Below are 24,666 nucleotides of genomic sequence, written 5' to 3'. Positions count from 1 at the left end.
CTTGGATAGCAAGCTAATGACAACATACGTTAGGCCTCCAAAATAATGGCCAAATACGTAAGATTTGTGCGTTGAGGCTGATATTTATAATACACTTAAATCAAGTGCAATTCAGGAAAATCTTTTTATGATGGGTGTGATTTTTATGATAATTTGGTTAAAAAAATAATAATAACAATAATAATAATAATCTGGAAGACTCTTGAGTAATTTGAGCGATAATTTTGTTTGGCAGCTAGAATAGTGTCAACGTTCTAGATGCTCTTTCCTAGCTGCTATATACATATAGGACTTTTCTGTAATTGGGATGATTTAGAGCTTATTGTTAATTTTTCTAAAAGTGTTTTTGTTCTTTCTTTCTTGAGCACGAAAGTTATCAAAGAATACCAATACCTGTTCCAACAACTGAGCTATAATTCTAGCCATAAATGTATTGGAGCAATATTTGAACACTAGTCCTCTGTGTGGAGAGAAAATATTTAAAAATATATATATATATATAATCCTTTTTTTCCTGTATTTTTCAATTGAACTTTGTCATTCATTTGTCCAGTTTAGTCTGTTTTGTACTTTTTTCAGTTTTGGACAGTAATAATCTATACCTATTGGGTGGATCTAAATTAAGTTCTTTTGAACATGTCAAATGACACCTTATTATGGCATGTCTTCTATTGTTTCTTTGGTCAATTTTTTTTTAAATTAAGTTTATGCACTTCCGTTTGTCCTCCAAACTTACCAGTACATTTTAAAATGAATTTTGATTAACAGAAAATGTGGAACTAATACTCAAATCCATAAGCAATCAACATAGCAGTGAAAGTCAGGATAATGACCAGCCTGATTATGATAGTGTTGCTTCAGATGAAGATACAGATCTGGAAACAAATGCAGCTAAATCTAACAGACAGAAGGTGGGTCTGAGGTATTTATACACATACCAAATTTTATTCATAAAGGTAATCTGAAGTCAGTCTTTCCTATTGCAAGGGAATTTAACATGCATAAATGATCAGAGAGTTAATATTTTAATATTCATCTTCATTTTGGAATCATGCCTCGGTCTGTGTAGTTTCTAACAAAATTAGATGTTGTGACTTAAAGGATTTGTACTGTAAAGAAAATGCTTCTTTAGAAAAGTAAACTATGCCACTGTGCATGTCTGGCGATACAGAGACCTAGTTGCACAGATGAAATACTTAGATGTCCTGAAACACTCTTAATCACTGCTTCCAGGTATTTCACAAACATCTTCCCACTGAAGATGTATTTAGAGCAGTTCAATAATGACTGGGTGTTTTAAACCATTCCTGAAAATAATTCAGCATGGCAAAAAAAAGGCAGCAAATTCTAGTATTTCTAGTTTTATCTTATCTGGTGACATACCCACTGTACACTTAGTAATCTGTCTTTTATGGCTTTCTAGTTCCTTATTGTGTATTCTAAAAAAACCTTATGAACCAGTATTGTTTCACTGTTTGAATTAGCTGAGACAAATGTTTTTGTGCACAGGGGAGCTAAGAGCGTATTGATATCAAATTTATTTTATATTGGCATAAAATTATTTGAATATGTGGATCTTACTAAAAGGTATGTGAAAAGTTGTTGAAATCTCATTGTCTTGTTTTCTTTTAGTAGTCTCAGAGTTTTCTCTTGCTGTTTATAGAGCCTGGATTCAGACTTGTCAGATGGACCAGTGACTGCCCAAGAATATATGCAAGTTAAAAATGCACTGGTGGCCTCTGAGGTAAAGATTCAGCAGTTAATGAAAGTGAACATCAACTTGAGTGATGAGCTGAGAGTCATGCAGAAAAAGGTAAGAAGCACAATAATGTAACCTCTTCATCTAACGATGTGTTTTCAGTTAACTAGAATGAAATTGCTGAAACTGAAGATACAATAACCCAATATTAGTATAGTGAGGAAACTTTTAAAATGACGCTGTTTTAGAATTGGATATGAGACTACGAATGTGTGTGTGTAGCACATGCTTTGAATGTGTTTGTTTTTTTTTTGTGGAGATGATGATAGTCTACTTAGTTCACTTTGACATAAGTTTTCCAAGTGACGAGACAGTTATTGCAAGTCTGGTGTACTTGGGCTGTCTTGCTTCAAGATGAGCAGTTTCTGATAACCAGGAAGTAAGCGATAGCGCACACATTGTGTGTGCGCAGGTGTATATATGAATATAGCGGACTTTAAACTTTTCCAGTACGCAGTTTTATTCCATTAGTAAGCCTGGCTGGAATGAGGGGAAATTAAATTTCTAGTCCAGGCTGACAGTAGGTAAGACTCTGAAATATGGCAATAAATTATGACATTTTTGTACAAAAGGAGGCTTGCTTGCATTTGAATTTGGGGGAAATGGTGCATAAAGAATATTCTGATAAACCTGATTACTGTTTTAAACCTTCAGTGTGGGTTTTGGCTAGACGAGGGTAAGGTAGAGGTATCTCATTTATTATATGAGTTACTATGTACAGGTAGTCTTATGCAAACAGCAAACTGAACATTTTTGCTAAAATTCTAAATTTAAAGCTCCAAAAACACAATTTGGAAGCTAGACCTTCTAATCCGCATTTATGTAGGTCAACAATTTGTTGAATGCTCTGCCAGTTTTCTGGTAAATATTATTGATTATTTTCAGTTACAAATAATAACGATAAAACAATACAAACGTAGATAAAACCACTTTTTTTTCCCCTCAGTGGAGTAAGGCATCTGAGGCCCCTCTAATTCAGCAGATGCAGATATCCTTGTCTGTTTGGTGCCATCCTTTTGTTACAAATGTGTTCAGCCTTTGAGGTCTATTGAAATGGTGAATACGGGGAGGAACCCAAGAGATCTCCGTGTATTTCCGTTGTCTTTTAGCAGCTTGTGCTGATCAAGGAGTTTTTTTATCACTCAGATTAACTGAGCTTCTTGAAGCAGATTTAATCTACGCATGGGGAAAAAAATATGGCCTATGAAGTAATGACTCCTCAGTGTATTTATGTGGTGTGGCGAAAGAAATCATTGGTCTGCTGCAGGAGAACTTGGTTGAAAGACAGCGCAGCCAGGGCTCGCTCGTTTTGAAGATGCTGCACTAGTTTTATGTCCTGATGATGTACGTAGCTAGGGGACTTAAGTCAGTGCTTGGTGGCTCTGGATTAGTGCAGAAGCATTGCAGCAGTGCGCCTTTGTGGAATGCAGAGTAGGGAGGAGCGCTAACAGCTGTATTAGTTCTGAGCTGCTGGGAGCTTCCGTGCGATACGGGAATTCTCTGCTGGGTTATTTGCGGCAAGACATCAATGTTGTTCTTCTTCAGCAATTTTCATGGAATAGATGGCATTCTAGAGTCCCTTTTTTTATTTAGGTTGAGGGCTTGGTCTGGGTTTACATGAGCTGTTGGTTTAAGTTGCACCAAAAGCAGGTTGTAAAATGTGGCAGAAGTTAGGAAAAAGGAAACTACAAATTTGATCTATGTAATTGCCTTTAATGTCAAACTTTAAAGAAGTAGCTTGGCTCCTGGCTGATCCTCAGATCTTAAGATATGGGGCATCTGACTACAGAGCACACAAAATGTGGGTTGGGGGGAGCATAAATTATTTTGATAAAAGTCTGTATGTTTAAGTTGGGGTACTGGGAAGTGCTCTAGGCAAAATAGGATTGTTCTGATAGAGAGAATGTTCTTGAGGTTGCGTATGATGCAAGGTAAATGAAAGTAGAAATATACAATTTCCTGTTTAAAGGCCATCCTTGGTTTGAAATACCGTATTCAACATATTGTTGGAGAATTGCTGATACTTATTTTTTACATCTTTTCTTTATGATGTGTTAATATAGCAAACTTACTCTGAGTAACTCCACAAAAAAACAGACTTGTTGCATTTTTACTATCCGTCAAATACATAAAATAAAAAAGTTTAAATTATTTCTCATTGGCTTATTAGAAAGCAGTAGCTGATACTTTATTTTCATAAGCTAAACTCTCCTCTTGCTTTGCAGAGCAAGCTCTGATTTTCTTTGCGCTGTCTCTGGTGTCTATGCTATAGTTTTGGCATTTTCAGGTTTTGTGGGCCTTATGTTAAAGTCCTCTTTCAAATTCTTGTGTTGACTGCTATAACGGATCACCTTGCTTGAAAGAATAGTTTTGTTGGCAGTCCTTCCCCACGCATCCTCATTGTGTTACGTGATTTACGTGCCAGTACAGCCAGGCTGGAAGAAACAGATTGTGTGTTTTTAACTACAACAGCCAATTCTAAGATCCAGTTTGGCTCGTGTCCCAGCAAAAATTTGCTGGAAATCAGCGTATAAATATTTTCCAGATCTGCAACATAGATTCTGTGCTTGTACTAAACAAACCAAGTAGATTTTGAAAAATAAATCAAACCCCATCTACTGGTAGCTGGGTTTGCTTGTAAAGCAGACAAGCGTGTATTGTGTAGTCAGTTTGCTTTTGACGCTTGCTATTAGAAAAACAAAGTCCCACTGCTAAACGTTTCTTTCAGCTTCAAACGCTACAGAGTGAGAATACCAACCTCAGAAGACAGGCCACAACCAATATATATCAGGTCCAAACTGGTTCTGAGTACACAGACCCTACCAACAATTCTTCTTTAAAGCGACGACCATCTGCACGGGGTAGCAGGCCCATGTCCATGTATGAGACTGGATCAGGTCAGAAACCCTACCTCCCCATGGGAGAGGTCCCATACCCAGAAGAAAGCATAACAAGACTGCAGCCTTTTCCTCCACATGTAAGTAAAACTGCTGATGCTTCTGCATTTCTCCTGATGTTCAGCTTTTCTGTCTCTTCCACCTGTGCTCACTTACCAAAGCTGCTCAACTGTCTGCTTTGGAGTGAATTTGAACTGTAAGAATTGTTACTGTTTGCTGTATTAACATGTCTGCAGGAGCTTGATGTGTAGAAAAGTAAAACCTATAATGATACTGGAATATGTGAACTGGAGCTTTTGGCTTCTGCTCAGCTCTTTCTTTTAATGACAATATATATGCCAAATATCAATGTGTGGCTGTTTGAAAGCCGTGAGGGGGGAAAACTAGTATTCCAAAAAGGTGGGTATAGTTCATAGATTTATTTCTTGATATATACAGGCATATGACAATTTGTGGAGCTCTAGAATGACCTTTTAAAACATAAAATAAAACCGAAGCCAACCTTTCAACTAGTCAACCAGTTTCTTAATCTGAGCTTGGAACTGGATACCGAAGATGGTTTAGATCTGTTAGTCAAACAAATTCCTCTGGATTAGTATTTTTCTGTATGATGCACTACGAGTGAAGACAGAGTTCTGCATTGGCCACAAGGATTCTGCACTGATGTGGAGGGAGGGCAAATGTTCTGTGCAAATGGCAAAGACAGAAGCCCGCTATGGAATCAGTGCAGGAATTTGTGTGCAGCCCCCCACACACACACGCACCCCCCTCAATTAGATTGATAAGAACTTGAAACTATGAAATCGGTATTGTTTTAAATGTTGACATGTCGATACAAAGGCAGGGAAATTTCCCTGCAGTTCTGGCAGGGAGAAGTGGCAGAATTCTTTTGTATGTGGCTATGCATGCAAAACATGACTGTTTTGTGTAGGTCCTTTGCCTTTCTTAATTGTTTTGAAATTTGGGTAGAGGCAGTGGTTCTGAAGCCCTGATCTGTTTTGTGGTGTTTGGTTAATTTGGAATTATGGTGAATGTATTTTGTTCTCTGTGGAATTTCGTACCTCTGGAATATCAATACTAGAATTGCTCAGGCAGATTATGAGCAACCTGGTCTGGTGGGAGGGGGATTGGAACTGGTGATCTTTAAGGTCCCTTCCAACCCAAGCTGTTCTATGATTCTGTGATTACCATGAAGCCAAATGTATTCTGAAAGAATTAAGTCCTCACAGGCTCAGCTAAGTTCTCATTCTTGCTTTATGTCACCTCCATGGTTTTAAAAATGTTCCTTTATTTCCGTTAAGAATTATTTGTGTTTTGTTTTGGTTTTGGTTTTCCCGAGTGTTTTTCTCTTTCCCATTTTTAGATCGGGAGGAGTGCGTTTGTGACCTCCTCTTCATCTCTACCTTCCTTCCCCTCCACGCTTTCCTGGTCAAGGGATGAAAGCACACGAAGGGTTAAGTACCTTCCCAATTGGTCTTTCCCAGGAGCAGGTGGCAGTCTCTCTGCAAGGCTTCTGCCCCTGTCCTCTCCCTTTTATGCTGATAATCTTCATGCTTGCATGAAGCAGTATTTCATCACTTTCCGTTTCTTCTGCAACGTGCTGCGGAGACTTGCCTTTCTCTAAACTTCACAACGGCTAAAATCTTCAGCATTTAACACCACGCACAGTGACTCCAAATCACTCGTCCAACTGTGTAACAATGAGAACAGCCAGAAGACAAGTTGGTTGCTGCTTGGGAAGTAATTTGGCAAGCACTCACTGATATTTCATAAGCCGATGTGTAACCCTTCCTCCTGACTAAAATGCACTGCATGAGGCACATGTATGTCCTAACTTTAAAGCCTGCTTTCTTTGGGGGCTGTCAGTCTGCGTCAATCCACATCGATACTGATGGGACCCGTTTATTTTACAGGTATTTGTTAGTTTGTTAGAGGTGAGCTCATCCAAGCAGATAACCATTCAGACTGCCTGACAGTTCATTCGTTCTGTGTCAGCTACCCTGCGTTCTGCTGACCTTTCCAGATGGAAAGGCTGAGTGGGCACGGGTGTTGGTTTTAGCAAGACTACTTTCAGGTCAAGATGAAAAACACTGAGCGTGTATAAAGGGATTTATATTGGTGTTCCATCAGGATCTACAAAACCTTGTTGTTAGTGCTATAGCTAACAAAACCCCTTGACTTTAGGAAAAAAAAAGTTACCAAGAAACATTAAATGCATTCTGTGAGCTCTTGTTATTCTGAAGACACTCTTTGCTGCAGCGTCATACATGAACTGTTAGCTATTTGAAGAAGCCTCATCCAATTTATTAAGCTTTTAAAAACATTTTTCTCTTTTTTGTAATGGGATGTTCAAATCTACTCTTACTCCAGTTGCTACAAGGAAGCATAAATGCCACCTTGCGTAAGGAGATGTTTAGCACAGCTAGCAAGGTGAACAGTTTGGTAGACTAGTCTGTGCCAGCTTCTTTTTTACTCTTTTTTTACTTCTTGGTAAGACTTAACTGCTTTTGAAAAGGTCTTTCAAGAAAAGCTCTCTCTCTTTGTCCTGCTTTTTCTGTGTGGTTAACACAGTGCAATCAGTGCCGTCTCGTTCCATTTCTTCGGCAAATTTTACAACGTGATACTGAATGTTTCAGAACCAGTCTGGGTTTAGATGTTGAATGGTAATGCTTAATTAAGATTCCCTTCGTCTTAACCGGAGAGTTCCTGTAAAGCTCCAGGTCTGGCTCCTCAGCGGGGACAGCAAAGGGCCCTTTGCGGTGTGAGGCGCCTGTGAGTGGGGCTGGAGCCGATGCCGAGGCTGAGCTGTGTGCGGTGACGCTGACGTGGTGCTCCTGTAGACGGATGAGCAGTAGCGGCACTTCTGACAAGCTCTGCAGCTTTTGAGACCGTAGCAGGCAGCTGTGTGGGGATCCCAGGGCCTGGCCGAGGGTGGGAACGGGCTTTTGGGCTTCAGGCTGCGAAGCTGCGTGAGATGGGCCTGACAGCAGGTGTTCGGAGCATAAACCTGGGATGTACTGCCCGGGTATAAACGAGCCAAGAATGCTAAACCAGGTCAGAGAAGGGATCCTAGCTAGCTATGAATTTCCAAGTCTGCTTTGGACCCCTCCCTGGCAGAGGAGCCGTATGTTAGGATGTGCAGGGAGAGTGCTCTCGAGCCGTCGTGGTGCCAGTATGCTCACTTTTGTTGGCAGCCCGCCGTTGGGGAGGCAAAAACAGTAATGGCAACAAAACCAGGGAGTCCGGGAGGAAAAAACCAGCATCACTGTCTCACTTGGGTTAGGTGCTTTGCTGGGAAGTGCAGAACTGGTCCCAGTGGGAACAGGAGGCGGTGTGTGTGCTGCCGTCACGCCTGGGAGGAGGCACAGGTGCTCGGAAGCAGGGAACAGGCGGCACTGGTCCGCGGCATGGAGCCAGTCACGGTGTGCTTAGCCAGGGAATGTCGTGTGAAAGGAGAGCAGGGAAATACGGGGCTGAGACTCTGAGGGCCTCCACCCCCCGTTCTGCAGTGGGCCCCAGCTCTGGTTGCCCTGGCCTCCCCTCTGCGGTGGGCATCCTGCCGCGCCTGGTTGGGCCACCACTCTCAGTCCAGCGGCCCGCGTTTGGTCCGGCCTCCCCCTCTGTGCTGGCCTTCAACTCTCGTTTCAGCCTCCCATGCTCGGTTCGGCTTCCGCTGTGCCTGCTGTGGGCCTTCTGCTCTTGTTCTGGCTCCCCTGCTGTGCTAGGCCTCCCACTTTGGTTTGGCTCCCCGCTTTCCGGTGGGCCTCCCGCTCACCTTTCAGCCTCCCACTTTGTGGTGGTTTTGCCCTCTCCGCTTGGCCCCCCCGCCTTGTTCTGGCCTCTCCTCCCCGCTGGGCCCTGCCCCTGGTGCACACATGGCGTTTCAGCAGCAGGGGAAGGAGCCCGTGCTGTGACCGCCTGTCCTGCCCCGCCGAGCCAGGCCCTCGCTCGGGGTCCAGGGGGACTGTGCTGCGCAGTAGTGTGCAAGGTGTCGGGGCCTCGGGTACAGCAGGGACGAGCTGGCCGCAGGAGCCTGGCACAGGGCAGGGGGACAGCGAGGTGCATTGGCCTCCCGACCAGCAGCTGGAGCAGAGCAACCCCCCAAACATGGGACAGCGGGGTGCTGGCACAGCTCGGGGCTCTTCTCTCATGCACAGTGCTGAAATAAATCTGTATTTGTTGCAGGCCTCGAAGCTGGAGAAGCAGAGCAGCGTGTCGGAGAGCGACTACGATAACCCCACTGCCCCTCTGGAGCTGGAGGAGACGGGGTAGGTGCGGTGGTGCGGAGCTAACACCACGGTGCTCTGCTGTCGGAGGACAGGGAGTTACGTGGTGGTGGAGTCCTGTGCTGCAGGGCCAACCTCGGCTTTGTCCATTTGCAGGTCGGGCAGGAAGGGACGGCAGAGGAGCATCATTTGGCAGGGGGAGGGATCCATCCCCGAGGACACCGACACAGCCCCCAGCTCCAGTTTGCCCAGTACAGAAGATGTGATTCGGAAAACTGAGCAGATCACTAAGAATATTCAGGAGCTGCTGCGAGCGGCACAGGAGAACAAGCATGACAGGTAAGGCATGAGTGCAAACAGCTCTGGGGTTTGAGAAAATTAAGGAAATTCTTCCACCAGCCGTGTTAATGCTGCAGATCCTGATTTCACAGGCATGAAGCGTGTAGGTGTGTGGTATCCTCTAGTGTACTGGAGGACGTGGGGTGAGCAGGGGTGCGTGACCAGTGCAGGTGGTGGAAGCCCATGCTCCTGTCCAAAAAGCCAGCGCAGCCCCCTGCAAGTGGGTTTGGGTTGCAGCGCTGCCTGTCCCCTGCCTGCCTTGCCAAAACTGGTTCAGGGACCGGGAGCGGTGGGGAACAAAGCGCTTGTGAATTCCTGCTGCAAAATGCCAATGTTGTTTAAGATGAAAATCAAACGAGTATTTCAGAGAAATTGAAGGTCCAAGAGAAATTCCACTGATGTCAGACTGTAGTGTCCTTAGGTCAGGACACCCTATGGAAGGGTGATAGTAATATTAAGGCTCGTTTCAGGAAAAAATCTGTAAGGGGAGAATTTGACTTTCCTATTAAAATGGAAGTACAGTGAATGTACAAGCAAAAGTTAGTTTAAATTACTGCATTTAGTCACAGGTGTAGCTTGGTAAGCAGGAGACTTGATCAGCACATCAGGTAACATGCAGCTTCAGCTCCCTCAGGGAACTTTTGGTCCGGTCAAACAATTAATTTCCAGAACAAACACGAGCAAGTAGAAGTGGTAGTCACAGCCTGGTCATCAGGTAGTGCTCCTGCACAGCTTTTATAAAGGACTGTAAGTAATAGTTACGTTTGAGCACGTTTTAGGCCTGGAACAGTTTTGGTCTCCAGAAAAACCAAACTTGCCAACACGTTCTGCCTCCAGTCCCGAGTTCTGCGCCCATCCTTGCCTGTGAGAAGCAGCTGATGATTTTTGTTAAGCCCTTGCTTCCTGCCTTGCTGAGAGAAGTGCACAACAATGGGGCCACTCTTGTGCTGTGTTTTTTCCTTCTGGTACTTTTCTATTTTCAGAAGGGGCAGTGTGTGGCCTTTCCTTCTCACGCTGAATGGCGAGACTTAACGTGTTTGTGCTGAGCTCACTGCCCTTGTCCCTAACCTCTTCCACAGCAGTTCGCTGTTGTTGATTCTCACAGATCATAATGAGAAGCAACAGTGAGAGAATTTTTAAATGAGTTTGGTTTTTATGTCACAGTTTACAGTATTTGAATAATAATAAAAAGTCATTGAAAGAAACAGTGCAGTGTACCTAACTTTTAGCTGTTAAATAATAGATATTTATCAAACCCATCCTCTTTTTTGTGTGTTCTGTGCCATGTGTAGAGTATGGTGTTTGCCAGTACGTAAATGACTGTAATCCTCACTGAACTGTGAAGCTGTTGTTCTTTGTTTTCCTGTTCCCTGGCTTTGTCTCAGAGGGCTGAGAATTGCTCAGCATGGAGCAGGCAGGAGATGGAGTAGGCTTGTTCCACTGTTCCCTTCCTGCAACAGGGGAACACTTCCTTAGCAAACTTAGATACTCAGGGAAGTAACAATATAGCTTCCCAATTGGTGCTGAGAATGTTGTAGATGAAAAAAAAAATCACACGCTGCATAGATAATCAGGCAGTAATGAAGTGATGCAAGAATATAATCTATTAATGAAACGCCTTCTTCCCTTTTCTATTTTTTTCTCACTTTCTTCTGTTCCTTTTCCTGTGCTCACCTGGCCGAGTAGACCATTAGAGCGTGCGAGCATGCTCAAGCTCAGACATAGCCTCGGCTGCTTCAGCACGCTGGTTCCCTGGGCCGAGAGAGCTCCCCTGCAGCCTCTGACCATCCAGCAGCCCGGCCCTGCCTCCTGGTACTCTGGCCTCTGTCCCTGCCTCCCAGGCACAGTGTCCTTTCTCTTACTCTCTGCTGCCTTTTTCCCTCACACACCGTCTGCACAGGGGTCGTTAAAGGCTATGCATGAAATGCTTCCGATGATAAGGAAACTGCAGAGGATATCAAGTACAGGTAGTTACGCGCCCTGATGCTGCCAGTTCAGTTGAAGCTCCCGTTACTGATTTAACAGGGAGCGGAATCACAGCCTGGCATTGTAGCTGTCTCTAGTTTAAGAGATTCTCCCGTCTCTGTTCTACCAGTTGTCCACCAAGACAAATTACGACAGTAACTTCTCAGCATGCAGCATTCCCACCTTACGCTTAGGTCTTCAACTTTTTATACAGCTGACATGCTGAACGAGAACATAATTTGTGCCTCGAGTCAGGTAAAAAAGAAAAAATTATTTAACCAGTGTCTTCTAAACTGACCAAAATATTATTATTAATGCCTAAAATAAAAATAAAATTTAAGTTAAACATTTTTCTAAAACAGAACTTCCCAAACTTTAACTCCAGGTGTTATTAGCAGTGATAAATATCAGAAATGGAGGAAGAGGATTGCCACCAGTTATTGGTAACGATGGATTCTCCTTTCTAAGTTGTCACTACTGTAATATCCTCCCGAGGTCTTACTGGAATGCGTGTAAATGCATTGAATGTGTCAGGTTATTTCACGAGCTTACTTGATGAGTGTTCAGACTATACAATAAAGCCATTCCTCCAAGACATACAATAAACTTTGCAGCTAACCTAGAGAACTGGAGATACGTTGTGAAATATGCATCATTAATCTCCGGTCAGGTAATTCTTAGGGGTTTATCTGCCTTGTTGCCTTGTTATTGCAGAGTTTAATCATCAAACTGTCTTTTTTATGCAGAGTTTAATCATCAACCTGTCTTTTTTATGACGTAAAGTGCTGTTCAGTGTGGCTTGCAGGGAACAAATTAAGAACAAATTAATTTTTAACTCGCTGGCAGAAAGGAAATTACAACAAGCTTGAAAGATTTCCCTCCACTTTCAGGTTATTTGGAAGGACTCAGGTGATTTGAGACATACAGAAATACACTTTTTTTTTTTTTTTTTTAGCAATTTTCCTGCATTGCCAAAATGACCCCAGTGTGTTGCTTCCTTCTCAGTGCGTTTGTGACTGACCCATTTGCAAGATGACTGCATAAAATGACTGTGGGGTTTGGGGTTTTTATTAGTTTTATTTTTTTTTCTTGCTTGAAAGGGCAGGGATCTACCATAATCTACAGGTGCTGATTATTTTTCTTGAATGTGGTTGCTTTGTGATTTTTGAGCTTCTTTTGCTCAAGACTGAACCATATTAATTAACTAATGCTGAAATTGAGTCTTTGAAGCATAAAAACGAGTCTTTCGAAATAAGAATTTTGACAGGCGGTGCTAACAGACCACTTCACAGCAGCTTGTGGAAAATAGTTGCAAGATGTATCTTGAACGGGTGTTACTAATTTTCATTCGGTATGCAAGTCAGAAGTGAAATCTATCAGGACTAATGGAAACTGCATTGCTTTATTAGCTGTCACTTATTAACTCAATAGCGTTACTGAGTATTTAGCCTGAAACTTGTGTGTTGTGAAAGCAGTTGGTAGCCGAGAGATGCATGTGTTTGTAAGGTGCTGTATGGGAATGGTGTGTTGTGTGTCTACAGTATTTAAATTCACCCGAGAAGGCGTCTTGGCACCGTTAAGCTACCTGCATGCGATGGTTTACGTAAACTTTACCAAAAAAGCAAGGTAGGAATTCCGTGCTGGAAGTTTGGCATACCCCATTCTTAGGTACGTAACCTTCCAATCTGTGAGATGGAAAGGGAAATAGGTGCCCAGTGCCGCATTCCTGGCTTCAACTCAAGGTGACTGATCCAGGGATGGAAATCTTGGGATCACGGTGTGACTTCAGCATGCATCTGCAGCAGACTGAAGCGTTCTGGCAGCCACGCTGCTGGCCCTGGAGTGGCACGTTTGTTACAGAGGTTCTTCAGAGTTTAGCTGAGAAATGAACATCAAAAGCTGTGAGGGTTAGACCTCAGGTCTCGCTGCCAAGTGTTTCGAAGTCAAATTGTTGGGTTCACTGTGTTGAGGTAACTTAGGTACAAAGTGTTTTTTGGAAAAGCTGCTTCTTTGTAGCTTACAAATGAGGGAAAAAATGCAGAAAAATTGTAAGTATTCCTTGAAAGGTATAGACAAGACAGTGCTATTAATATCAAAGCTTGAATGTTAAATTAAGAGTTTGGATGGCCAAAGTTCAACTCTGAAACGTGAAATCAATTTAAACACTTATTTTTTAAACTCAGATTACTGATGCTGTTTAGCTGCTTAGATCCTAAGCAGTTTAAATACTTTTCTTTTCATAGTCTGATTTTATAGTCTCTTTGTTTATGCAGAAAAAGCTCTTTCATAACAAAGGATTTTCCTAAAATAGTTTCCCAACTGTGGAATCTTGCTTTAAGTTTGTGGCCGACGTACACGAACCAGTTTGCACGGGCATGCTCTCGCACACACAACAATGATGTCCATTGTGCACACTCCAAACAGAACCAGCCGAGCAACTTTCTGTAGAATTTAGAGACAAAAACTGTCGCATTGGACTGGAGGAAGCGAGGGGGAGGAAATGTGAGTGTATGAATTAATGTGTAGTTAATATTCATAGACGTGTCTCCATAAGTGCTTACAAACAGAGGCTTCTTCTGACAATGCTTGGCATAACAGATGTGGACAGTCATTCCTCAAACAAACTTTGATCAAAGAATAAACTGAAGAATTAATTTTGTATTATTTAAGTTCTTGTTTTTTCTGAAGTCAGTTCTATACAGACCTGTGCTGCGGTGTGCCAGGCAATGCTCAGCAAGGAGACACTGAGGATCACAGCATTGTGTGTTGCAGCATCTACTTCGGTTGCCTGAAGCACAGCCTGCAAGGATATTTTTAGAATATGTATGGGGTTTTGTTACTCTGTTTTTAGAATAATAGTCCCTGACAAGTGAAATTGAAGACGGAAGGGGGTCTCCACACAATGAATAATACATTGCCTCTTTTTGCAGCTATATACCGTGCTCCGAGAGAATACATGTGGCAGTAACAGAAATGGCAGCCTTGTTCCCAAAAGTAAGTATCTTTCAGCATTAACATGGTTTTGGCCTCATTCTTTGTTAGCATATTTACCCGCAGTAAATGAAAAGAGCTGCAGGAAGGGAGACATGACTAGGCTTTTTGTGGGTTGCTTTGTTTTTGTGTTTTGGGTTGGTTGTTTCTCTTTGAATCTTCCATCTTTGTATTTATTCACGTGCTAATCAGGAAAGGTTAATTTGTGTATCCAGGCCCCTAATTTTACTCTTGGACTTTCAACTTGAAATGCGTGCACTTCCTCAGAAAGTGGAAGCTACTCGCCTCTAGTTTGAGGAGCCATGTGGTTATAGTGGACTTCTGCTGGGCCCTCAGGTTTTACTTTGAATGCCATTGCTTGGATTTCATATATGTTCGTATGCTTAGATCTGTTTCTTCACAGCAAAATTTAGGGAGCAAAATTTCCATCACTGAGGTTTTTTTAGTCTTTTTTACCTCTACAAAAGTGCCAGGGAAATCTCATGCCATGTGCCTGTCTGAACTGACTGTCATGTACACGCTCTACTGTGATGGCAGCCAGGACATGTGCTGGGTAGCAATAAATGAGAAAAAATAGAGAACTTGTACAAGTAACTTTTTAAACGAGAGCAGGAAGCAGTATTCCCTGTTCACACCTGAGATTAAAGAGGAGAGATTCTGGGAACTCGTTTCATCCACTCTTGCCCTGTCCCTGCAGCGATGGCTTATAACAGAGAGCACAGAGAAGTCCGTGTAGAAAGCAGAGCCCTAGCAGCAGATGTCCCATGCTAAAGAACACTCATCAACCGCTACTGGCTAATTAAAAGTGATCCTAAAATGGTTTTGTTGTTCTGTCTGGTTCAAATTTTACTTTCCCAGAAACCCAAATCTGAACTGGTAAGGACTTCTTTGCGTCTGCTGACATCTAGTGCCTACAGACTCCAATCTGAGTGCAAAAAAACCCTTCCTGTGGAGACGTGCCCTACGACGGACATCCAGCTGGTTACCCAGCAAGTCATCCAGTGCGCCTACGACATTGCCAAGGCTGCTAAACAGCTGGTTACCATCACAACCAAAGAGAACAACAACTGAGTCACACGTGGCTTTTTAATCTTGTTTTTTAAAGGTTGAATTTCAAATATAGGTGTGGAACTACTCAAATTTTTATGAGGAAAACTAAAGGGGCAAGAAACTTTTTTTAAACTCAGTATTATTTTTGCATGTTTTCTAACAATTTTAATGATTAATTTAACCCACTGCCTTATTTTGTGCCTGTGTTGCCAGTTTAGTTACCAATAATAGCATGTCGCAAATAGCTATTGAGCCAATATGTACCAGCGTTGTTTCAAGCTCTTGCTAGATGTTTCCTTGAGGCCACGTTCTGCTTTCAGATATTGCTTGCAAAATTCCCACCAAAGTCAACTGCGGATACCAGAGGGCAGAATCTCGCCTCTGCTCTGTCCATCCTGGAGCCTCACGCGCAGTGGTGCCGCTGACTGAGAAACCTGCAGTGAAACGGGCTCCGAAGGCTCCAGGACCATGCCTGCTAACCAGCAGAAGGAAGCTCGTACTCCTGATCATGGAATACCAGCCAATAGTACCTGTTCCCAAATCAACTGTTGTGCAATAATGATGTTTTTAGTCTGCTGAAACAACAGTAGCTGTGGGCATCCGAGCTTATTACATGTAGCTATACAAGGTCTTTGTCACTTTATCTATTTTTGGAAGGAATTTCAATTTTAATAGTTATTTCTTTTAGCTGTCACTATGCCATTAATATATTATGTTTGATGTTACTTTAGGGCATTAGTGGTTAAAATATTATCCCTTGTTTCTGGTTTGGTATCTCATTCTTAAGTTTCCTACAGAATTTTACTGTCATCGTCAAGGCGACATCTTGTTTGCAGCAGCACTGATGCAATTTCACTGAAGATTTGTGATAATTGAAAAAAAAAGTGCCAGTTAAAGGAGAAGCTGCGTCTGCCATAGCATATAACCTCTGTACCTCAACGTATCAATGTGAAAAGATTTCTTATATCCAGTAAGTATTTTGAAAAGCATTCAAAAGTTTACAGCTGTTTACTGAGTAACCCAAGCTAGGTTGCCTGTCAGAAAGGTAGATTGGTTACAGCTGTCCCTGTGTGTTTCAGGTTTTTCCATTCGTAACAGTTTACAAAACTTTGAAAAATACGTAAATCCGTGATTAACAAAAATGAGAGCTCTTTGATTTTTTCCATGGAGTTTTGACTCCCAGTAGTTCTTGCCGCCTCACATCCCATTTGGAAGCTTGTTGTGACTTCCAAGGAGCCTGCTGGGTCAGTTTAGCTGGCAGCCGGTTCAGGCAGTGTTTCATTTAAGAGCAAAGTTACAGAAATACATAAGCTGTCATGTGTCGGCAGTTGATTAGAGTATTCAGACAGTTTTCACAGAAATATTTGAGTCAGAAGCGGCTATCTGCCGTTCAACAAACAGCTTACAGTATGGAGTCTGCCAAAAGACACACACTCTTCAAGGCTTTCTGGTGGAAAAACTGCTGTATTTAGGTTAACAGATGAAACCACTTTCAGCAGTTCCTTCCTCTTGCAATCGTACAGTGTTTGTGTGCACGTATAAACACTAAGTGCCGTAACACGCTTGGATTCCTGTATTGGATGTAGCTCCATTTTTAAAGTAGTGTAAATTTGAAGGAGGGAAGGAATGGAGAGGGTAGATGACAATCTAGTACATTAATCTTCTTCTTAGTAACTTTTTTTTCTCCCTTCCTACACCTGAGTCCTAGAACTGTCTCTAAACTCACAGGAATGCAGACAGGCTGGGATTGAAACCGTAAAAGAAACAGTCAAAGATTTATAAAACCTACTTCAAAATTATTCTGCTGGCAATTAAATACATTAAGAACAGGTTCCCAGAAGATTATCAAATTAATATCTTTGAAAGGTAGCACATGGTATTTTTAAATCTCTCAGGACACCATTGTTTGCTTTTCTTTAACATATCTTACCTGATTTTTGAAGCAGGGTAGCACTGAGTTATGTTGTAGGTTTAAATTTGTGCCTGTACCAAAACAAAAGGACACTTCGATAGCTGCAAGCTATCTAGCTAGGCTAGCTCCAGGTTTTCTAAAAAACAATCATTTATCTTGGTGGGAGGTCTAGCTTTAAAAAGAAAAAGCCACCTGTAATTGATTTTCCATTCTGGTAAATTCTGCCATCTCTGAGCAAACATTTGTTCTAGACTGGTCAGCGCCGTACCCTGTTACTGCTCCAGAGCCCCCGTGCACATGATGTGGGATGTGCAATTTTCTGATGCCATCAATGAAACAGAAGCAGTCTGAGCAAACGCTGATGTGCTACATCAGATCTCTTCACCAAGGGAGTGTTACAAAGCCAGCTGCGGAACTGAAGAGTAGTAGGGTAACCCCCAAAGCATACAGCATTGCAGGTCAGAAGATTTATAATACCCAAAATAACAAAAGTCTTTTTCCTTTTATGACATCTCCTTCCCCCATCCCCCCAAACCAAAATTCCTCTCTCTTTACAAAATGCTGCATAGGAAAGTAAAATTTTTTGCCGTTTCTGAAACTTGTATTTATCAGTGTCATTCTGTCTGTACTATACTCTGCCTTACTCTTTTGTTTACTGCATTACTATAAAATGCTAAAACCTTGTCCACGTGTAAGATTACTTGGGATTATTTGACCGCTGTTTTTGTAAAGAAGAGATCTTGAAAGAGTTGCTGTAGTTGGGTAAAGTCTGCAGTGCTCAAACAGAACGCATCTTTGTAACCTTCCTGTAGCAGGGACTCATGCTGTGACAGGTAGAACAGGACAGATCCCGACATGCCACACCGGCTTGAAGTGCTTGGCCTGATTTTAAGGTACAGTTGCCTGTAGCAGGGAACCAAGTGCCATCAGCAACTAACACCCCTCCCCTTCTGTGCTTGTAGCAATTTGCTCATGTAAAGAAACTCACGGATGTTCAGCTTACAATTATTCATTGTGAAACAAGTAAAAAAAGTTTATTGAAGCCATCTACAGCTTCCAGAGAGGAACTGGACATGTTAACAATTACTGCCACAGCACACGTTGTCTTTCTGATTTGCAATGGGTTATGAAGCAACCCTTAAAGGCCAGCTGGGACTTCTAGGCAGGTCCTGCTTCCCTCTTTTAAATAGAGAACAGCACCTAGAGGTTTATGGTTCCTGTTCCCCAGGAGGCACAAATTCTTTAGATCTAAAATGTGAAAGGGCGAGTTTAATTCCTTTGCTGTTTTGCTCCAACATAGCGTGTACTAAAATACATCTCCTGAACACAGAGTAAGTGAAGCAGTCCTTACTGAGTAAGTGAACAGTCCTCCGAGTATGCTCACACCTCCAAATTTATGGAAATCAGCAGAAGTTTGATCTTGGGTTCAGCTGGGCCACAGCTAAATATGTTCAGAAATCTAACTTCTACTGCGTTGAATGTTGGTGTCATTGTAGGCTATTCCAAAACTGGAGTTATTTCAGGAGTTCCCTGATTCTTCAAAATGTTCTTTTTGTAGTCTACAACTTCATTTAGTGCTCATTCCTCAGATATAAAGGACGATAATCCTCAGGTCCACGCTGCTTTTGGGTAACCGTAGGGCTAAAGGTCAAAACAAAGACAATCGTAACTACTCCACGGGCTCTAGAATTAATTGTCCACACATGCTATTTAGCATGCAAACAACATGCTTTGGAGAATATAGACTATCTTTCCAGAACAGCCATTAGTAATGTTTAAAATTTGATACTGCGGAGCTGTATATTCCCTTTCAGCTTTCTCTGGCTCTTGTAGCTACTGTCAAATAAGTGACAGAGGCAAGTTACTTTGCACAGCAGCTCATAGTTCAGTATGAAAAGTGTGATCTGCTGAGTATGTGGTTTAAGTAGATTTTAGAACCAGACAAAACATGACAGAAGATGGAAAGACACGGAACAGCTGAGATGCACTGCATCAACAGCTTTGATGCGGTAGATAACATTTAGAATAACACTTAAGGCAGTAGCAACAAATCTGCCTCAAAAATTATTTAAAAAATCCAGACCTAATGCATCAGCAAACGAGAAAAGCAGCTCGTAAGAGAGCTGTAGCCCTCTGCTAGAAATAGCACCAAGGGGCAGAACTAGTCTGGTCTGCTCTGGCACTGCGTGGCAACTAAGGTGCGGATTAGAAACAACGAAAATTCTCCCTGGGTGATGGCTGGCACTCCTCCTGATGTGCCCGAGTGCTAGGGTGACGTGTGTATATGGGCACTGCCACCTACCCTGCTGCGGTATCCTCGCTCAGCCATGCGCTTGGCTTCTTGCCGCACCAGCTCCTCGCAGCGCTGCCTGATGGAGCGCTCCTCTTCCTCCTCCTCCCTCTGGCGCTCCCGCTCCTCTTGCTCTTGTAAGCGGCGTTCCGTCACCTGAGCAGAGGAAAGACGAGGGCGGTTACAGCTCGCTCTCAGACATGCAGACTAGGCCAGGAACGCGCACCTGTGTTTTGAGGCAGCGCTGTAGCGAGGTTTTAACACGACAGGGCTTAGCAGACACACCGATAGCGCTGGCTCAGCTAACAGGTTAGAGGACAAAGCCACGGGCTGTGCGGACACTTGGGCAGAACTGCCTGGAGCAGCTGTCTGTCCCCTTGGGACTAGAAACGTCCCTAACCAACCTCTCAGAAGCCGAGTAATCCTCTGCAACAGTACCTCCCCATGCACTTTCCAGAAGTAGCGTTTGTGTAGGTATACTGCATCAACACCTTCAACGTTTGGGTACAACGTATCTGAAAAAGCAAACTATACCTGAGCTTCCAATTCCTGTCTGCGAGCCGTCTGCAGTTCCTTCTCTTGCTCTCTCTCTCGCCTTGTCAGTTCTTTTGCCTCCTCAAGTTCTTTGATCAGTTGCTCTCGATACTTTACTGACTCTTCTTGGGCCCGTCTGTTTAACTCCATCTTCTCTTGGATCTGGCGCTGCCTGCCTGCAAGGACCTTTGTGAAGTGAGAGGATTAAGGGAGAAGCTAAGTCAAGAAAAAGGCCAGACTTACAAGCAGAAGTGGGGAAGCCTTGGTGTAGACAGTTAAACAGTTATCAGAAAATGTATCAGGCCAACTGAAAATCTCTCCCTCAAGTACTGAAGGCCGTAACCCACTAGAGGGAACAACAGCTTTGTCAAACCAAGAGAGACACCGAATCAAAGAAAGGCATCACCTCATTCATCAGGCGATCTCTGGCCACCTTCTCTCTTTCCCATTCTTCTTCCCTCTTCTCCCAAACTTTTTTAGCTTCTTCTCTAAAGGCAAGAGGAAGAATTGTCTCTAAGTTTACTACTTATAGTTAAATATTGCATACACACACACTCCCCGGGCATAGATGAGCTACCCTGTGCTTGAGGAGGGCTCATTTCGCTTTTCGCATTTGTTCCCACACAGCATGTCCACCCCACCTGTGCCTATTTCGGAGAACCACTCTGATCTCCCTGTTACCAAATAGCGGTAGCACAGTGAAGGAAATCCTGGCTTGTAGCAGGGTTTCTTGGATGCTCTGGTCTGCCCCAAGAACAGAATGGGCTCAGCAAGGAAGCTTGCCTTGTAACACAAGAATTACTTCACACAGGGGACAGTAGTTAGGACCGCTGCTGGAACAGCTGACAATTGTGCAAATCTTTCCTCTGTAACAAAACCTTCAACTAGAACTTGATGGTAGCACGTGCAGTCCTGTCACCAGTGAAGATGCTCTCTAAGCTGAGGAGAGCCAAAGGTGAATACGGATAAGGGACCTGAGGGAGGTTTTATTTACAAGCTCTGAGATACAAAAAAATAAGAATACATGCATTTTTGGATTCACTTAGACTAAACCCCACCACATCGAAAATGCAGAATATTTAAAAGCTGGTTATAAAATACTTCCAAGTTCTGCCTGCTAAAAGGTAATCATTGCTTTCTCTGCGTTACTACCTTTTTTGGTTCTTAGAGCTAAGGTAACAGAATTTATGGACTAGGTCTTGCCCTGTGGCAACTGAAAAACAACCACAGGCTTTGGTTCCGTCTTTGCAGAAAAGCTGCAGGTGCTTCATGCTGACTGCCCAGCCATGGCTCTCGGCACATGGAATGAAGGGGAAGACCTCACTTCTACTGCTGCACCTCCTCAACAGCAAGGCCAACCAGACACCTCTTTCTAATGTCCACATTTAACAAACTTTAACGGAGCTTGCCAATCAGGCAAAAATATTCAGCACAGTGTCTTTAGATGAAGTGCGGAGGTGCATAAGCTCACCTAAAAATAGTCTGGAGCTCCGCCTCCCTCTCCTTTTCTAGCTGGAGCTGTTCCTCAATGACGCGTTTCATCCAGGCAACGTCTGCGACAGCTCGTTCTCGTCTCGCTGACTGGCGGCGCTGATCCTCATCTTCTTTCTCGAGGAGGGCTAATAAGATTTGTCTGTCTGTTTCCTTGAGAAAAGCCTAAAGATTAACAACTATCCAACAGCCTTCTATCCCACGTGCAAGACAATTCTGTACCAAATTACTGGTGACACGGTGTTCAGGGCATGCTCAGATTCTCTACGGTCTTTTTGTTCCAGCCCCATTCACAAGCTAAATTGGGTTTCCTAACTACTTATCTGTAGGCATTAGAGGCAAACACGTAAATAAAACACAAAGAGTAAGCTCCTTCAACACACAGTACCTATAACATATAAATCAAGGGGTATTTTCTCTTACCAGCTCCTCCTGTATCTGCTGGGCACGTCTCTTTAACTGGGCATTACACTGATGCCTCAAAAAGCGGCTGAAGGAGAAAAAAAATATTTAAACTAACTCTAAAGCCCTATTTTATTATATACCAGCACTCAAGAGGGTACATTTATGATGATAATATTTGTAGGCAACAGAGGTACCCGCTACCTCTAACATGAGCAAGAAGTAATAGCACCAATGCGTTTGCTCATTGCCTCTTCTGGGCACTTCTAACAAAACCCAAACGTTTACAACCCACCCCTGCTATTGGAAATACCTCCTTGTGCCGCAGCTACTGCCATGGAGATAGAAAGATTCTATCTGTCCCTGCCAAAAGCTACATTTGATCCCGTACCCGAGCTCGATCTTCTTCCGGTGCTCTTCCATTTGTTTCCTTTCTTCTTCTAAGTTTTCCAGCTCCCACCGCTGCTTTAATAAATTCTCTTGCTCTTTTTTCAGCTTTGTTGCCTAATACGTTTGAAAAGGAAAAAAGAACCAACTGAGAGAGAGCTAGGACATCCCAGAGAAAACCTTTGAGTTTGTCCCACAGTCTATTACTTTGCAAGCAAAATCATCACTGTGGTAAATACTCCCAATTAATTTTCTGTGTGTCTTACTGGCTCACAGCACAAGAGACAGGGTGAGGAGCTTCAGCTGCCAAGGCCTCCGACCTGAACTTAGCATACTCAGAAGTTTCTACAAGTCTTTTTCTCATCTGGTGCAGAGCAAAAAGGTGCTCATATTTCAAGAGGAGCAAATGAAGTCTATGAGAGCTCAGCTGATATGCCAGTGTTCACAGGTGAGGTCTGCTTTACTGACAGAATAACAGCCACAGCTAATTTGTTCCAGATTTAATCTAGTGGAAACCTGGGGGTAAGAGGTCGGGTCAGTGCTGCTCTATTTCCAAGTAAAACCATGAACTTCCTCCTCAGATGAGGAGAGACTAAAGATTACCTCCGTCTCCTGTAGTTTCAGTTCTTCTATTTGCTGAAGCAATATCTCCGCTTGCTTCTTCTCTTCCAGCCGACGCTTCTCTTCCTCTTGTCTCATTCTCTCCAGGGCTTCCCTTCGTGCAATTTCATACTCGTTTTCGTAACGCTTTTTCTCTTCTCGTTCAGTTGCTTCTTGCTTATTGCGCCAAAACAAAGCACGGCATTTAAGGTTAGGTGAAACAGGAGGAAACAGCTTGTGGCTCAAGCACCCGCAAATCAAATCCCACACGCTGACACATATTTGAAGAATAGGGGACAAAATACACTAGGGAGGAACACGAGGACAAAGCAAGAACATTTGCTGATCACAGTCTGAAGCTGCCTATCAGACCATACAAAGTCTTTGCGGCATCCAGCACGGGTCCGAAGCTAAGCACAGGTGGCCTTACAGATACAAGCAGATTGCCTTATGAAGACCTATTTTATTATTATTACTGCTGAAATCCATATCTGAAGGCCTTTATTATGCTTTCAGATCAAGATTACTATATTGCCGTATCCAGTCTTTGCATATTGCAATACCAAATTCATGAAGTTTCGCTATGAACGCAACGAGAACAACCAACAAACGGCCAGTTCCTATTCCTTCTACAACCCAGTCGTGCCTGCCCAGGAAGGCAAGCTGCCTGCCAGGGAGCCTGCCCTGAGCGCCAGTGACCAGTAAGAGCAGGGCCGCCCCAGCATACCTGCTTTTTTTGCTTTAGCTGATCTCCCCAAGCCTCCACAACGTGCCTCCTGTGCAGCTCCGACTCCACCTGCAGACAGAGAGGTGACATCGCCAGCAGTGCCATCGGGACCTGGAGGGACCCTGGAGCACCTGGCCCAGCCTCTGCAGAGCCCTGGGTGTCCTCGGTGCGCCCAGGTCCCGAGCTCAGCCACAAGCCAGTTCTGGGAAACGCTACAGCGGGACTGGAACCGGGGCTGTGGCTGCCGGAGCAGCGTGTCAGCAGAACAACGAACGGGGAGGCACTACGGACAGGGCACGTACAGCTCTGAAAAGCACCGAGGGTTTGTACAGGCCCCGAAAGTCTGCTCCCGATGTCGGAACAGTTTGCTGACCCTCAGGCAGTCGGGCCATTTGCTTTCCTTGCCTCCTGCTTGCCGGCTCTCGGGGCCGTGGCTACGCCGTGGTTGGGGCTGAGCGACGGCAGCCGTACCCCAGCAGACAGGCGAGGAGCTTCCCGTTAAAACCGGCTTTAACCAACACGGCACAGCGGGGACGAGGAGGGGAGCGGCCTCACCTCCCGCAGCTCGGCGCTGTTCTGCCTCCAGTGCTCGTGCAGCAGCCGCTCGGCGACCTGCGGGGGCGACGCGGGGGGACGGCGGCTGGGTGGCCCTGCCCGGCCCGGCCCTGCCCTCACCCCCCCGGCCCTCACCTGCCGGCCCCGCCGCTCGCGGGCAGCCCGCAGCGCCCCGCTCCGCTCCCGCAGCGCCTCGCTCGCCTCCCGCCCGCGGCCCCGCCGCAGCTCCCGCAGCTCGGCCGCCAGCTCCTCGCTCTCCTCGGCCAGCAGCCGCCTCAGCCGCTCCCGCCGCCGCTCCAGCTCCTCCCGCCGGGCCTCCTGCGGGCTGCCGGGGCCGGGCGGGCGTCAGGGGGGGGGGGCACCGAGCGGCCCCGGGCCTACCGGGCCCTGCCCGGCCCTACCCGGCCCTGCCCCGCCCGCACCTGGCCGGGAGGGCCGGCGGCTCGCTCCACCGCGCCTGCCTGGAGCCGCAGAGCGCGGCGCGGGCGAAGCAGCGGCCGGCCCGCTCCCACCGCTGCCGGCCCCGCGCCTCCCGCTCCCG

General features: G+C 44.5%; 2 protein-coding genes across 12 annotated transcripts in view; one reads left to right on the top strand and one right to left on the bottom strand.

Moving 5' to 3' along the window:
• The window catches only part of GIT2 (GIT ArfGAP 2), a 27,080-nt gene extending 9,343 nt beyond the window's left edge, over nt 1-17,737 (top strand). For 2 of the 11 annotated variants that reach the window (XR_004781650.2, XR_004781649.2), the window contains exons 13-21: nt 769-911; nt 1,664-1,813; nt 4,488-4,736; nt 6,020-6,109; nt 8,842-8,924; nt 9,039-9,221; nt 14,117-14,180; nt 15,036-16,197; nt 17,391-17,737. Coding sequence is in view for 6 of the 11 variants with exons in the window: in XM_035565782.2 (XP_035421675.1) it covers nt 769-911; nt 1,664-1,813; nt 4,488-4,736; nt 6,020-6,109; nt 8,842-8,924; nt 9,039-9,221; nt 14,117-14,180; nt 15,036-15,248 (1,175 nt within the window). In the remaining 5 variants the exon portion in view is untranslated. Of the gene's footprint in view, nt 1-768; nt 912-1,663; nt 1,814-4,487; nt 4,737-6,019; nt 6,110-8,841; nt 8,925-9,038; nt 9,222-14,116; nt 14,181-15,035 lie in introns of all 11 variants that reach the window. The other 9 variants (XR_004781652.2, XR_004781651.2, XM_035565782.2 and 6 more) reach the window with 5 other exon arrangements.
• Nucleotides 17,279-24,666, bottom strand: TCHP (trichoplein keratin filament binding; the record flags this gene model as incomplete). Its single annotated transcript, XM_050714294.1, has 12 exons — nt 17,279-18,780; nt 19,442-19,585; nt 19,964-20,149; nt 20,370-20,451; nt 21,435-21,607; nt 21,878-21,944; nt 22,248-22,360; nt 22,847-23,020; nt 23,571-23,639; nt 24,126-24,182; nt 24,261-24,450; nt 24,548-24,666. Coding segments are annotated over 12 exons (1,407 nt in total), but the record flags the coding sequence as incomplete, so codon positions are not given.

This window comes from Cygnus atratus, chromosome 17 (genome assembly GCF_013377495.2).
Source record: "Cygnus atratus isolate AKBS03 ecotype Queensland, Australia chromosome 17, CAtr_DNAZoo_HiC_assembly, whole genome shotgun sequence".
In the NCBI taxonomy this organism is placed as follows: Eukaryota; Metazoa; Chordata; class Aves; order Anseriformes; family Anatidae; genus Cygnus; species Cygnus atratus.
This window is presented reverse-complemented; position numbering and strand designations above follow the sequence as displayed.